The following is a 17382-nucleotide window of genomic DNA, read 5'->3' on the forward strand; positions in this document are numbered from 1 at the left end:
AGGGAAAAGTTGAGACGGTGTCGGGTGGAGTTCCCTGATAGCTCAGTTGGCAGAGTGCTGGTACGTTCAACCAGAGGTCCCAGGATCGATACCCGGCCCCGGAACAATTTTTCCCTTGAAATTATTCTAATTTGAATTTGTTTGTAAAATACCATTATTATTTAGTTTTAAGGGTACAAAAAATATTAGATAAAAATTTAACTATTCAGGAGTATCATTTCTTTAATTAGCTAGTATTTTGAAGCTAAAAATGTGTTGTGAATTCCATAGTAGCTTCATACAGATTTTTTTTTTCTTCGATTTTTAACTACGAAATTACATTTTTCTTATGATTTTTCACAACAGTTGTTACAAATCACGCCACTCTTGTAAATTCTTTAAGACTGTTCATTATGATGCTAAACTGTAAAGAATCAAGTTCTTAAAGTCATATGATTTGTAACAATTTTTGTGATAAGTGCATAAGAATAATGTAATTTTTAGTTAAAAATTGAGAAACAAAATTTGTACAAAGCAATTAACAGTACATGTTTAGCTTTAGAACACTAGCCAAATAAAGAAATGATACTTCTGAATAGTTCAGTATCTATTTGTAATATTATTTTACCCTTAAAACTAAAGAAAAAAGGCATTTTACTAACAACTTCAAATTAGTGTAACCCTGAAAATATTGAGATTAGGACACATGTTTAAATGACTTTTTTTTTGCTCAGAATATCTTCGGAAATAAACTCCGTAAGTCACGGTAAATCCTTGTGAATCACCCTGTATATTTCGTCATTTCTTACTTGTAATGGTGGACCTCACATTTTCATGGTGTCATCATCAACAATTATTACAAATAACACTTCTTTGCAGTATACTTTATTAAAACTACCCTCTTGCTAGCTCAGTCTATGATCCATTTTATACTTACCCTACCTTTAGTTTGCTATTCATTATTTATTCACTAGTTAACACATACCTTCTGTTTATACCAGTTTGCTTCTATAGCCTATTCGTTATTTACTATAACAACTTATTTCCACCATCAGATAATTCCTACTATTCCACGTTCGTTACTCTGATACCTTAATATTAATCTAATTCAGTATCAGTAAACAGTTCCTACTACTCTTTTCTTGATCTTTTACTAGTTCACTAATATTGATCACTCATTACTCTGAAAATACTATTCACTAGTCATTTTTTCCCCTAGTAAAACAGGTCATCATCAGGGGCCTGTTTCTCAAAAATACTAGTTTAGTAGTTCACCAGTTACTAGTTACCAGAGTATATTTCACCAGCTCTAGTAGATTCTGTTTCTCAAACTATTTTACCAGTCTAGTAATTTGTGACAATGTTTCACTAGTCACATGATCTGTTTCACTAGTCAGCTGATTGAGTTCATTTGTTTATAGCCATCAGTAGGTATTGTTATTTGATATTAGAAGGCTAAGTTGTTTGTGTTTTGATTTTGATTTCTCTTTTCGGTTGAAATTCCATCAGTTGAAAGCAAATTAACTATACTCAATATGATTAATGAATCAAAGGATTATTATTCGGTGCTTTTTGAAGCATGTTAACAAAAAATGATGAAGTGAACGAATGGACAAAAAGTGTTGTAATGTGTGGGGCTATGGAACTGATACCTCAGAACAAAGACTATGCATACGTTAGGGACACTTACTGGCCCAACATTAAGAAAGTAATTTTGATAAGTACCAATTCAAGTTCACAGTATCATAATATGAACATATTATGATGTAGCTAGTGGGTCTACTGCCGACATGAATGCCACTTATGACTTGATGAAAAATTCGCTAATTTTTTTTCAGTTTTATATTTGATCTATTCATAAATTATTGTCGTTTTATATTTAATTTGTAGGCTAAAGTTGACAGTGCCAGAAGAACTGGCAGTGGAGGAGGAAAGCCAGTAAAAATTACTACAGTTGATGAATTGGTATTATATTATTAGGAAAAAATTCTGCAAGTGTTGCAGGTCTAGGACAGAAAGACTAGACGGCATTGGAAAATAATCAACATCCCGATTTGTAGAGCAATTTGTATTTGAAGTTTTGCTGATAATGCAAGACTTCTATTTTTTTGTCTTGTTATGGCAGGTCCCACTATATTTAACAACTTTTCAAGCTTTTCAGTACTTTACCTAAACAGTTCATTATATTTAAACAATGCTCCCGTAAAGGAATAATAATTGTTCTTTCTCGATATAGTTTTAGCTCTTCTCACAACTTCTTCATCACTTCATTTGGAATCACCAAACCAGATATTAAAAGAAAATAACTACAATATTTTGTTTTATCTGAGAAAGGTTGTCACTGGTAACTGATAATGTAGAAACCATCAGTCTTTAGAGTCTTGTAGGAATATTCCTTCTGAATACTAGTGTAATCAACTAGATTAGCATTTTGAGAAACAGAATCACTTATGAACTGGTGAAATCGACCAATATTACTAGTCTGTGAACTGGTAACTACTACTTTACCCTTGTATTTTCTAGAAACACAGACTTGTACAATAAACTAATATTACTAGTGTACAGACTAGTATTACTAGTCCATGAGTTTTGAGAAACAGGCCCCAGCACTGATCTCTACCTCTTTCACTGACCACTCTCCCCCCTCCCCTCTTCGTAGCTTGCACTTTTTTCACTCCCTCGCCTTCCTTATTGCTATCAACTCTCATCTCCCCCACCATATTTTTCACCACTTTTCGTTATCCCCATCAGCTCACTTAACTTCTGACTTAATTCCTAAAACTTTTTTTTACTATAATACTTCTAAAATATTCAATATCCCAACGGATTTGAGTCTTCTAAATTTTTCCTTTCAATCCCATCCTCATTACTCACTTCCTCTCCCTTTGTCACTTCCCGACTCCTGGATTCTTTTTTTTTTTCACCACTCACCTTCTTCCCCATACTCCTTGTGCCCGTTCATCCTCACATTCTAGTGCTTTCTTAGCAGACAAAGTTCATTACATTAAATGACTTATATTCATTAGGCTACATTAAATGCATTTGATATGTTTCATAAACATTAAGCTCATATGAAAATGTTATATAGAGATTAATACTCTCTGTTAGAATTTCATTAGTCATTATTATTATTATTATAAGAATGCTTGAAATCTACAGTTGCTGAAACTTGAAACTGAACCTATATTTTCTTTCAGGTGTCTGTTATGGATGGGAGGAGTAAGATTCGATTTGTTCCTCTTCAGCGTTTAACTGTTCCGTATTTTTTACTAAGTCTTCATTGGCTAAACACTCGCACTCTGGCGACTGTAGACACAATGGAACAACTTCACCTCCTGGATGTTCGAACACAGGAGGAATTGGAAGTTCTTGATTTGGCGGAAGTACGCTTGGTGTATGGGACCAGTCACTTCAAAGGGCTAGCAACAGGAGGCAATGTTAGTAAAGCAATGGTAAGTTATACTGAAGCTTAATCATTGTGCAGCTAAATCTTTTATCAGAAAATTATAGATAATTGAAAATGCAGGACTGAGAATATGCCTCATACATCTAAAACTATATCAATACAATATATTATAGTGATGTACCGAAGTACATATGATATTTCCGTGCAGGAATTCTGCATTATCATATGATGAAGGATCAGTTGAGTGGAGAAAAATTCAATCTGGCTTTGGAATTGGAATCTGGTGTGGCTTAATGGATAGAGCATCAGCACGTAGAGCTGAAAACCCTGGTTCGAATCCTGGTGCCGGAGAGAATTTTTCTCCGCTTCACCAATCCTTCATCATATATCAATACAAGCCATAGGACTAAGTTAAATATTTCACAAATAAGTTTATATCTGAAAAAAAAAAAAAAAACAAACTTTATAAAACTTGAGGTTTTCCCAGCATTGGATATGGAATAATTCTTCTCGGATTCTCAGCCAGGTGGGTTGGATTGTTGCTTCCAAGCTTTCGATGACTAGCTCTGGCATCTTCTTCAGGGAATGAAGTGCCGTGAGACCATGTCTAAGCCGGTATATAAGCGGTCAGTAGAGCTTCCCACTGCGGGCCAATCAGTACTAGTCCTGACTGCCTGCCGTGTTCTAGTTGATCAAAGAGTGTAGATTATAGGTTTCCACGCTGTACTCAGCTATAGGCCATAGTCCCCTGTCTCTGTTGAAATTATTACCATCTAGTTTGATTTCAATGGCTTCCTTGATGACCAGGTCCCAATGACCCAATGCCTTGTCCAAGACTGTTGTGGCGTCGAAGTCCATCGTGTGGTCCGTTTCCAGGCTGTGTTATGCTATTGCCGACTTATCAGGGTAATGTAGTCTTATGCTGCATTGGTGTTCCTTGCAGTGTCCCATCTGGCCAATGTAGCATTTTCTACACAAACTTTGTTCAGACACACAAAAAAATCAACAATACCTGGAAATTCTTTCTTAAAATCCATTTAACTCCACCAAATCTACCTAAACAAGTGTTTGATTTTGCAACCAGTCAAGAGATACATATTCTACCTGACAAAAGTGCAGAGAAAATTATAGTAGCCTAATTACTCCAGTCTTTGATTAATCATACCAAACATAAAACTGAAAAATTCCTGGAAAATTCACTTACCAATGGTAGTAATCACAAAAATGATAAATTAACAGTACAAAGATTGTTATCTGTTGCATGTAGATGGATGTTTAACATCAGAAAAAATCAGGCACAAGCTGTTATATTCTATATCTCAAGAATCAATATTAATATGTTCTGATGACTTTTGATGTAATGTCAGATGAGAAGGTTTGCATTCTCACAGATTCGAAATTGGCTTTGGAGACTTCGCTGTATTAGGCTATATCCTTAGACTACAAGGTATTTCAGGATAAAACATGTTGTCGAACAAATATTGCTACTAACAAACAAAAACACAGAATAGGGATAAATACTGAAGTTTAAAAAATTTTCAAATAAATTTAATAACTCAGAATGCTATCACTGATACAATAAACTATAAAGTTCCTTTATCAATCCATGTTGGTATTTATATTGAAGTATAAAAATTATCAAGTTAATCCTCATTTTAATATACATTTGCGGAAAACAAAAATTACTATAACTAATTGATTAACTAGCGGACTTACTCGTATTAATTATGTAAGTTTGTGCGGCTTACAGCTGTTTCGTTGCTTCATCACACCATCCTCAGAGCCTACTCATACCAGGCTCTGAGGATGGTGTGATGAAGCACCGAAACATCTGTAAGCCGCACAAACTTACGTAATTAACACGAGTAAGTCCGCTAGTTAATCACTTACTTACATTCAAGTGTTAAAAGTAGTGTACGCAAGATTCAAAATGGAAAAATTACTATTTTGGAAGTACCAGTTGTCTCCATAGACAACGGATTTTCGGTCCAGATACTGAATGTTAGGTGTAAGTCAGTTGCACGGAGGTCATTGAACTCATTGTTACACTCCCTCCATATGCCAAGGCTGTGTAGAGATCGAAAATCCACTGTCTGATTATATGACATGATGTGAATTTTTCGTGTCTCTATTGAAAAAAGTGTGTAGATGTATTAACTGAAGTAGATGTTATAACATTAATTTATTTTTCAGGCATTAGCTGGTGAACGTGCATGCTATAACTCCATAGTTAGTTTTGGGAATCAAATGCTACTTTTGGGGACTAAAACATTCCATGTTCTAACAATTCGTGCCTGGAATGAACGTCTTAACCATCTTGTTAAACAGGTAATATTGTTGTGATCTCCATTTTTTTTTTAAATATAACATACAACGTATCACTTTCATAGTATTTTTCAGAATTTCTAGGTAATATGAAATTAATCATTATCTAACATCATCACAGTCTATTACTTTGCTTCGTTTTTTAATATTTTCAATCAATTTCGGATCATTCCAACAATTATCTGTGAAGCTTGTCGTATTTACTCTGTTCATTCCTTTAACATGTGTTAATATATTTTACATAAGTAGAGATAAATGACATTAGAGAACTGAAACATGATTGCTTGCAAACCACCTTCTTTCATTATCAGAAATTCACTGTTAGTTGTTGTAATTTGATTTCATTTGATATGATTTTTATTAGCTGTAGGAATTACAAAAATTCATGGTATCGTCATTGCAAGAAAAATTATTTAATTTAATATACAGTGCAAACTTAATTCTAAGTAACATGCAAAACTAAAATTCATTTAATTCTTCATTGAAAATGAAGCGCAGTATAAAGGTATATTATAGTATATATTACAATACAAACTTCCTAGGTAAAATGCCGATTTCGGCTACAAAGCCCATCCAGGAGCATTCAACTTTGACCCCTTCTTCTAGTTTCCCGGTGTGTTTGGCACTGTCCCATCCAGACTACGTTTCCTCTTCCCATCATTGATCTCCACTCTGGCAACCTGGGACATAAAATGAGCAAGGGCAGTATCAAGAAGAGAAAATTAATCAAGCTACTAAATCTTGAAATTTAGATATTCATTTGTACAAAATGGCATACATGTTAATAAAATGTTCTTTACCTCTTTTTTAATTTTTCCATATTAAGCTCTTTGATATTTTGTGAAAAATTATTGTATAAATTGCTGCCTCTATGTGAATAACTATTAAGACTTCAGATAAGTCTGTGATAATTCAAGTGTATATTTCTGGTTGTTCTGGTACCATACTCATGATAGGTTGAACTTGTTTTAAAGGAATCTATAATTTAGACTAATAACACACTATTTCTAAAATAAATATGCAAGGTACAGGTAAAATTTTAAGTTCTCTGAAAATGTTTATACTTTCACTTCGAATAGAGACTTCCTTAACAATTTTAAGTATTCTTTTCTGCAATTTGAGTAGTTGTGTTGATTTTGGTGAAGATCCCCAAGCAATAATGTCATATGATAACATTAAATGTACATATGAATAATATAGTAGGACTATATAAAAGACTATTGAATTGACGCAAAGCTATGTTCTGTTACTAGAATCGATATTTGGATGCACTCATGTTGGGAATGGCGTTCTACCAAGATAAGGCCAAAGCAGTTGTGGGCCTCAAAGGAACAAAACAGAAGCGAAAAGAAATGGCACGTGAGAAGGTATGTTCTGTTACATGATTAGGCTAAGCAACTTGTATTTTTGTGACTTAAGTAAAATTCTTGTTCTTTATTAATGAAGATGAAAAAACATCCACTAATCCAGTTCATATATCATTTAGATATTTCCTTTACATCTTTTCACCATTCTGTAATAATACCTGATGCAGTGAAAAATAGGACGTGTTTTAATTTCTGTAATATTAGTTGTTCTGAGTAAAAATAGTTACATAATTTCATCACAACTTTGATTTTACTTTTTCTTTTTTGAAAGTACAGATCCAACCATACAAGAATATTAAACCTAACTTTACTTACTTACTTCTTGGTATGTGGTACCAGTTTTCACGATGTCTCCTGAAACATTACCAGCTAATTGCAGTAGATAAGAGCTAAAGATAAATATTGATTTTCAAGAATTCCAGTTAATTAAATTTGACACATCGTTTGCTACTGCAGAGCCTTATTAGACATCCTGCAACATAGTAGATCTTACCTCTAACCAACAAAAGATATTTTGATAGTAATCAGACGCTGTATTTAAAAAATAATTAAAGAATTGATAATAATGTTCATTTGAAAGATAATAATGTAAGTACATACCATAGGTCTCTTCCTAAAGTTTGGTCAGATTATTTTTCTAGCATATTTTCAGTCCTTATTCGGTGATATCAGACCAGTTGATTGAGCATACATGTGGAGTTCTTTACAGTTTACTCCCGATAATTAGCAGTAATTAATGCATGAATTTCCGCGAAATATCGAAACTCGCGGATTATTCGCAAAATTTTGTATTAATACAGAATTTAAAGTCCAGTAAAAGTTACTTTGACGGGTTTAATTACTAAAATACATTTCAAAATCAAGTGCAAAGTGTGAAACAGTGCAAAATATTTTGAAACGTAAAATATTATACAGTGCTGCAGTGAGATAGGATCTTAAAACAAGAAACACAAGTTTTAAAAAATATCATAAGACACTTTTAGTTTAACGAAAATAAATTATGTCATCTTTTTTTAAATAATTGTTCATTTTTTGTGATTTTAGATCTCAAATTTATCAAGAGAGAGGAAGAAGCGTAAATTGAGAGAAAATGGAAAGACAGAATTTGCGCCGCCCTCCCCTCAAAGATAAGATCGCGAATTATCAGCAAAACAAATTAACCGCATGCAAATTATCAGGAGCCGACTATATTTGATTTTACTTCCTTCGTCAAATTGTAAGAAAACTGTCCAAATAATACATCATTTTCTTCTCTTAATTTATCAAAAAACGTGATAAGAGGATCATTTCGAGTCATTTTTGCAACAATTGAAGGGTTCAGAACCATAGTGGGCCAAGCACTATTTACTAAATCCGTAGAAAACAAGGGTTAAAATTAAGTTATTACCATAATTCAATGGAAACATATCTTGCACTAAAACCAGAAGTAAGTGTAAGTTAAACCAACATAAGTTGAATAATTATATGATAGAAAATTTGTTATTAAACTGTGTAAATATTGTGGAAAAAAAAAAAAAAAAATTCAATGGAAACATATAGCAAGTAATATAAAGTATACACGTTAAAATTAAATGATATATCAATCTTCATTAAACTATGGTATTCACTTTAACCCTTGCTTTCTCCATTTTTAATAAATGGCACTTGGCCCACTATGGCTCTGAACCCTTCAATTAATTACTTAGTCGATTTTCTTCTACCTGATGATGTAGAGGGTTTTACAACAATTAAACACATAATTATTGGAATTTTGTGTGCGTCATAGACTACTATTGTCTTTCTTTCGTAATTAAATTAATGCAGAATTAAATAATACTTAAAACAGATTTCAGTATTATAACACTACTTTTTTCGCAATATTTTAGAACAGAATTGTTAATATGGTTGCCTTTCACTTGTAATCTATGTTGATCATGACAAATTAATGAAATTGTGTTGTTGTTTAGTCAACTGTCAGAAGATAGATCTGAACCTCACAAGTTATACTAACAAGGTACCACTTATGAGGCAACTAGGCCAGGAGATAATGGGATAGGGTGGCCAGTTCCGTTCCCTCCTTCATTGCATACATCGCCAATTAGCTACATAGTACACTAATCAGACTTCAGATGCATAAGTTACAAACAAGTGTTCTTCCTCTGACACATATCGTCAAGTGAGATGTACTGCCTGATAATAGATGTACATATCAGCCAGAACCTCAATCAGTGGCAAGACAGAACCTCAATAGAGAAATTACGACGACTTGACATTTGTCATCCATATATTGGTAAATTGTCACTTGTCACTAGTATCTTTTGTGTGATAGCCCCCTGGACATATAAATATCTCTGTACAGAGATTACTGTACAAAACTATGATAATTAATTACTGTATGTAAGTGATAAGAAAATGCATGTTTCAGGTGCTGGAAATATTGCATACATACATTGAAGAGATATTGGAGCCAGGGAGTGGTGACGTAGAACTGTGCCAGGAGGCTTTGCCTGCATGTATCCAATACTGCATTGAATTAGAAGTCATGTGAGATATTTAACTAATTGCAAAATGAGTACCGTATATGCGTGAATACTCCTGTGCATATTTTTGCCGGAATTTAGCGAAGAAAAACTTGGATGCACGCATTATTTAAAATAATGTTGGTACCGCTTCGCCTCAAACACTTTTTTAAATTTTCTTTCCAAAAATTAGGGTGCGCAGATTATTTGATGGTGTGGAGTATTCTCATATATACTGTAATTAATTAAAGTATAGAGAGAGAAATATAATACACAATTAATGTGCCTTAAAAATTAAAATGAAATAAAATTAAGGAAAATTTTCGTAATCAATCACTGCTGTCACTACCATCCTCGGTAGTGCAGTGTTTACTATGTTTGCCATTGGGTCTGAGGTTTATAGGTTTAAACTCCACTGAGGGTGATGATTTTTAAGGATGATATAAATTCTTGGCATGGCTTTCTTCCGGTGGGAGAGAAAGCTAGGTATCCTGTGTGGTTGATTTGTTTCACGTAAAAGAACCCTGTCCCTGATAGACGACTCCTGGCAAAATTTGCTGGCTATTTCTCCAACAACCAAAATTTGAAGATAGATATTATGGCATGAGCTTGTGTCATTTTCCACCCATATTCCATACCATACAACCATCATCACAGTTGTCATTGTCATGAACTTCTTTAATTTAATTTAAATCATAAGACCAGTTTAATTTTAACTCCAAGTAGGGCTCGGAATGGAAATTTTTACGAATCGGAACTCTGTTATTTTCATAGACATAGTGGTGTAGATGACAACAACGATGTGGAATTAATGATCATTGAGATGATTGAGTATAGCGGGTGTAAAATTAATTCTGAAATATTTATATACACATCAATATAAAAATTTCTTGGATACATGCCTTCGGGCATTTTCATGCCTTTATCATATTTACACATATGGAAACCACAAACTGTAATCACTTCATTTACCTAAATAATATATATGAATAAAATGCACACAACGTAAATAGTTGAAGGGGTGGGAATGAGAAAGTTCCAAACCACACTTTTATCAAAAATGGTTTTTTGTGCGAGTTCATTTCTTACACATATGGGGAAGCTACTAGTAAAATATTATAAAAATTACTCAACAAATATCGTAAGTATACGCCAAAGAAATTATGATACTGCACCTAATAACATTGGACTCTAAACCTTCAATATTCTCTCCTGTAAAATTGTCTCTTTGTGGCTTAGGAGTGTATCGTTCTCACTCCATTTTTTTTTTTTTTTTTATGTTTTATTTAACGACGCTCGCAACTGCAGAGGTTATATCAGCGTCGCCGGATGTGCCGGAATTTTGTCCCGCAGGAGTTCTTTTACATGCCAGTAAATCTACTGACATGAGCCTGTCGCATTTAAGCACACTTAAATGCCATCGACCTGGCCCGGGATCGAACCCGCAACCTTGGGCATAGAAGGCCAGCACTATACCAACTCGCCAACCAGGTCGACCACTCCATCAATTCATTACTATATTATTACTAGTGAAAGAGAATGATTTCCTGGTCTACACTTATGACTGTAACTTTCGTTTCGCAAAGTCTTTGAAATGTATACTTAGATCGCAGTTTAAACAATATAAATTCACTTCCTGTTGCAGATGACATAAAAATGATCCCTATTGAAACGATAATATAAATAACGGTATGATAAAAGTATAAGTAAAAGCGAAAATGAACATATTTCAATTTGTCACTTACAACATTTTAGTAATTGAAGAAGTGACTGATTACAAAATGAATTTGTTAAACTGTGATAAATAATTTTCAAGACTTTAAAAATAATGGAACAGTTTTAAAGGACACTTACTGAATTAAACAGACTCTTCATATAACTGCAAATTATTAGTTACGTTTTGAAGTCTTACTTAAAAAATAACAAGTTCTATTCTCCTAATCCAAATTTTTAATCAGTCATAAATAAATTATTACCGTTACTTGTTAATATTTTATTGCAAAGTGTATAAAGTCTCAAAAAATTATTTTAATATTGTACAGTATTAACTGTACGTTATCTTCCTCTGTGTTTGTGTGTATGCAAATGCTTTTTTGTAATATTTTATTATTGCTTTACAGAGATATTCTATTTGGAAAACTGTGGGATGCCTGCCTCCATCACACAGCACAGGCATGTTTCTTGGAATCCCTTGAGCCATGGTTGCTGAGTGACCACTTGCCCCAGGTTCCTCCCTCGATCACACAGCAGTTCGTGAGTCACTATGAGAAGCAAGGAATGCTCGAAGCCTTGGAGGCTTGCATCGTGCATCTGGACGTATCTTCACTAGACATTGACCAAGTCATGAGACTGTGTCGAGCTAATGGCTTGTATGACGCTATCATTCATATTCACAACCGCGGCTTACGGGATTATGTCACACCATTGGAGGAGCTGATGCCTATTCTACAAGCTGCACTAGCTACAGGTTAGTCAGTATATGATAATGAATGATGGAAGGAAAGAAATCACTTAAAAATACACTTGATAAATAAAAAAGTGAGTCTCATGAAGGTGACATACTTTTTTGTACATTATACTCATTTTGCAACAATTGAGATCTTTTATTATGTTGTGAGTGATATTACCATATAGAGTTTATTTCTTGAACTGTTATTCAAAAGATATACTTAAAGGTAATCATTTATTGTGCGTCCAGTCAAATAGATATCTGTCGTGACTGCCTGTACGTTGATTGAGAATCGGTGCTGATGCCTTGTTTCTTCAACTGCATGAGGATTTTCATTAGCCTACACATGCTGATTACGAAAATTCACAACACCAGCTCTGCTGAACCCCGCTCATATCTGCAACCAGACTTTTGTTTTCAGTATTTCTTGTAGCATATCATTATTCCATGCCAGGGGTGTCAACTACGGTATGATTATCTGGTAGTTTGTTGTATTGTAGGGCCGAGGAATGCATTGCCATGAATGGACGTCACATTGAGCACCTCTTATGAACAAGTGTTCAGATTTCAGAAAGTATGTGTTGTAGGACCCATGTTTATTAGACATTATTTTCTTGTTTTGACGCATACTATCACCTCCTAAAATATTGGATACTTTTTTTTTTTTCAACACTCTGTATATAGTCTATAGTCCCATCGCTCTTCTTTCCGGCACCAATCACGTTCCAGCTCTGCTACATTTAAACGTGTGCGTGTTATCATTCACAGCTGATGACGTTATGCACTTCCTAAGATTCGATAAATAACTAGTGGCTTGTGCAGCAATTGCTGCAAACTAAGTCCATAAAAAGTTCAATAAAAATTGTTCAGATTTATTTTCAATGAAGAATACCAGGCATTTTGATAGTTATTTGCTTCCATAATAGTGAAACATACTCCCTCTGAATGTTTTTTTTTTTTTTTTTTTTTACCAAATACTTTTCCTTGAACCTATCCGTCTTCAGTTGTTCAATGTGAAATCACTAGTAACAATGTCAGGATGATCAGTGGGTTTTTCATGTGGGAGTAATGCAGTAGCTATTTCGGGTCATTGCGGATTGTATGTGAAAGTTAAGAAAATGTAAGGTTTGTCATGGTTTGAACAAAAGACTTAGCATCTTGGTATAGCTGCTGCATGTTTCGTGAACTACCCTGAAATGTAGAGGGCAGAATCATTTTTTCCCCACTAAGAGATCTTGCTGAGGTGATCAAGAGACTACAAAATCTTGTAGGCCTCTTATTTTATCAATAAGTAATACCTTTTGGTCTTTTCTTATGAATTGTAATTTTTTGCGCTTCTTCCAGACAATATTGATCTATCAAATACTGCTGGATTAATTTGTTTAACAATTAATGTTATTTCGTATATTTTCTGCAATATAGGCTGTTGTGAGGAATTTATTGCTTAGATGTGGAAAATGAGGCGAATGATATGTCAGAGTTGTACAATCTGTTGTTGTTTTCTAATGCCAGGCGTTTGACAATAAAGTCATTTGACCTCTTGCACTCCAATATTTTTCAAAGATATTATCATGGTCAGCCACTGAAGCACAGATTTTGAGGTGTTCCGAATCCATTTCTTGGTTTGAGTTACACAATGGGCAGTTAGGAGACTGATATATTCCAATTCTATGCAGGTGTTTGGCCAAACAATCATGGCCTGTTGCCAATCTAAATACAGCTACAGACGATTTTCGTGGTAAATCGGGAATTAACTGTGGATTTTGATGCAGAGAGTTCCATTTTTTCCCTTGCGATTGTGTTATCAAATTTTATTTTGTTGAAGTCTAAGTATGTAGATTTAATAAATCTTTTCACAGAGTAATACGTAGATTTAGTAACAGGTCTGTAAGTAGCAGTGCTGCCCTTCTTTGCTAAAGCATCCGCATTCTCATTTCCCAGGATTCCACAATGGGATGCTGAGAAATGCATTGCCATGAATGGACGTCACATTGAGCACCTCCTATGAACAAGTGTTCAGATCTCAGAAAGTATGTGTTGTAGGACCCATGTTTATTAGACGTTATTTTCTTATTTTGATGCATACTATCACCTCCTAAAATATTGGATACTTTTTTTTAACACTCTGTATATGTAACTATAGTTCCATCGCTCTTCTTTCCGGCACCCAATCATGTTGCAGGTTGGCTACATTTAAACGTGTGCATCTTGTCATTCGCTGCTGATGACGTTATGCACTTCCTAAGGTTCAATAAATATTTAATATAATCACCCACCACTTTGGTTCTTTTGTTGACATTTGCAGAAAGCACACAAAGACGTTATGTGCCGCTCAGTTATTTTCTCAATTATAGTGCGTTTGATTTATTGTCATGGAACTATGACATGATAATGTTCAATGTTGTGGCAGATACATTCCTCGTCTGGTAGCTCAGCAACGAAAGAACAAAAATGGCAAATGATACTACCTACCTAGACTTTATAGAGCCTTTACTTCATAAGGCATAAGCAAAGAGGAGGAGTCACGTTGGAAATAATAGCGACGCGACTATAACTAATTATTTTTTCACATATTTAAAGTATCTAGGTGTTGAGATAACCAGTTGGGGAGCATCGCAGAATGAAGCCATACATCAGGCCAATAAAGCAGCGAGAATAGCGGGCTGCATGGATGATGATATATGGAAAAAATATGGAAAAATAAATACTTAAATAAGAATACTAAGACAAGATTCTATAAAGCAGTAATACGCCCAATATCGACCTATGCTTCTGAGACAAAAGCGGATACTTCTAGAACACAACGAATTTTAGAGACAAATGAGATGAATATTTTAGAGAAAATCGTGCATAAAACTAGAACGGACAAGGTTAGAAGTGAAGAGATTAGAAGACAGTCAAATATCCAGCCAATAGGTGACTGGGTAGATAGATGAACTCAATGGAACCAACATATATCCCGCATGACATTGGATAGAATTGTACACGTAGCAAGGGACAGTTTACCTGTGGAGGGAAAGAGATCACTTGGAAGACGGAAAAAAAGATGGAGAGACTCCTAATTTCTGGATGGAACAGGCTGTAGGCCTAGTATAACGAGAAGAAGAAGAAATATTTAAAGGAAATAGCTGTGTGTGTGTGCATGCGTGCTTTTTTTTAATACACTTTTATCATTTAATATTTGGTAAATTTGTTATATGAACACTTTCCTGTGTTAATGTGTAACTATGGTGGTAATTTACCTTAGTTGACTAATTTCGGCTTGATATGTAGCCATCTTCAGATTACTAGTGAGGTCCTTGCCTGTTTCTGGTTTCTTTTTTTCTTGATCAAACTTATATTAAGCACATCAAAACAACATACCAAGGAAAAAAAGTGGATGAAAATAGATATTGAATGAAAACCCCTACCCATACATTTTTTAGACCACAAGGATGCTGTAGCCAAATTTAGGATTTAATGTGTAACACTTTTATTAGCTGCCAATGCTTATCTACTATAATAGTCATTTACATGAATAAGATTTTTACATGAACGTTTTCGATACCATTTTTTGTATCATCTTCAGATGCATTATAATTAAAATTAAAAATTAACATTTGTAAATGATTGAAAACCTAGCCATTGGTGTGTGTGTTCTGTGAACTTCTTTTCGTGATTAAGTGTGTGATACATTTATGGATGTCACTTGTACTTGTGTGTCTACTAGTAATTAGTGCTAATAGTAATACTAAGCTTACTTAATATCAATCAATTTCTAAAATGCAATATAAAACTTATAGTATAACACCAATATAAAAACTTTTATAAAAGAACACTTGTTTGGTCGTTTTTGTTATTCTGTCTTTGAGTTCTGTTGTGTCTTGCCTTTTAATGGGGCAATTATAACTGTTCTCTCTTTGTTTTTATATAAAACTTCATAATACTAAAATGCTGAATCGTTGTGTAAGAAGCAATTTGTAGAGCACTTGTTTTAATCACTTGGTTTTTTACGAAGTGAACTGGGGTAGCTTACGAATTATTAATTTCACTTTTGTACTGTGTGTTGTTGTTGTTGTAGTTGTATAAAACCTTATCTACTTTTTACTTGTCACGTAACCACATGTTAACATTACCATTTTGGAGTTCACTGTTGTCCACTATTTCCTATGCAAATTCGATCGTCTAACAGGTTGAGTTACAATTTGGTTTGATGTCGAGCTCCGTATTCAAGCAAAGCCAGTGCTTCTCTGTAACAGTGTTAATATAATTAATGTTAGAATTTAGATGTTTTGAGTTTTAACTATATTTTATAATAGGAAATAAACTTACAATTCAGCTGTTTTGCATGTTGTGTACTTGTCGGTTGCGTGGCTGAGCTGGAATAATGGTGCTTGCTCACAGAGTTCAAAGTACATCGTTGATACCGGAAGTTGGAGGGGGGGTTGGAGGTGCCTGTGTGGTGACTGTATGCTTTTGTTTTCGCGGGAGCGATTTGAATAAATTAAATAAGGGATTGTTAGTATTAGTTATTTGTTCATTAAGGAGGGGTTGTCCTGAGATATATTCTTTTGCTATATAAAATTGTTCAGCCGTGTCTATTGAGGGATTGTTTGTAATTCTTATTATATTTAATGTGTCATTTATGTTGGATAATTCGTGATTTTCTTCAATAAGGTGTTGTGCAAATTTAGATTTGTTTCTATTGTAAATGAAGTCCGTTATATGTTCTCTGTATTTGACTTTGAAGTTGCGTCGTGTCTGACCTATATATGTTTTTGTGCAGTTTTTACATTTTAACTGGTATATTCCGCTATTTAGGAATGATTCGTTACTGTTGGTTTTATTGGGAATTATATTGTTTAATTTATTGTTAGTTCTAGCAGCTATATTAATGTTTTGTTTCTTGAAAAAATTACAGAGTTTATTTGAGATTTTGCCGTAATACTTCATGCTTTGCCATTGTTTATTATTTTTTGCATTTTCTGGTTGAAGTGTGGTAAAATTGTTTTTGTGTAATTTTGTTTTCCTTTTTTGAATTAGTCTGTTAATTAGTTGTTTTTCATATCCGTTCTCGAGTGCTAGTTTTTGTATGTAATTAACTTCTTTATTGTAATGGTCTTTATTTAGTGGAGTTGTAAGTAATCTGTCGATAAGATATCGGAATTTACTGGTTTTATGTGTGGCTGGGTGTATAGAGTTTTTGCGTATTGAATGTGTGGTTGACGTTTGTTTTCTGTATATATTAAAGGTTATTAATGGAGGTTTAACTGTTATATTTAAATCTAGGAAGTTTAGGCTGTTTTTATTGCTTTGTTCTAATGTGAATTTGATATTTTGATGCCATTTATTAAACTCATATAGTATTTGTGTGTTCAA

At 33.9% G+C, this 17382-nt stretch overlaps 1 protein-coding gene and 1 long non-coding RNA gene across 2 annotated transcripts in view; one reads left to right on the forward strand and one right to left on the reverse strand.

Moving 5' to 3' along the window:
- The window catches only part of Vps8 (vacuolar protein sorting 8), a 71895-nt gene that overhangs the window by 19185 nt on the left and 35328 nt on the right, over window positions 1-17382 (forward strand). The window contains exons 7-11 of the mRNA XM_069845297.1: window positions 3177-3431; window positions 5579-5713; window positions 6964-7077; window positions 9482-9600; window positions 11696-12042. Of these exons, the coding sequence (XP_069701398.1) occupies window positions 3177-3431; window positions 5579-5713; window positions 6964-7077; window positions 9482-9600; window positions 11696-12042 (970 nt within the window). The remainder of the gene's footprint in view (window positions 1-3176; window positions 3432-5578; window positions 5714-6963; window positions 7078-9481; window positions 9601-11695; window positions 12043-17382) is intronic.
- On the reverse strand, window positions 6260-16406 carry LOC138713313 (uncharacterized). The gene is made up of 3 exons (XR_011335838.1): window positions 16336-16406; window positions 16140-16253; window positions 6260-6390 (listed from the first exon to the last, which is right to left on the reverse strand). It is a non-coding gene; the product is annotated as an uncharacterized lncRNA (long non-coding RNA).

This window comes from Periplaneta americana, chromosome 14, assembly GCF_040183065.1.
Source record: "Periplaneta americana isolate PAMFEO1 chromosome 14, P.americana_PAMFEO1_priV1, whole genome shotgun sequence".
NCBI classification, from domain to species: Eukaryota; Metazoa; Arthropoda; class Insecta; order Blattodea; family Blattidae; genus Periplaneta; species Periplaneta americana.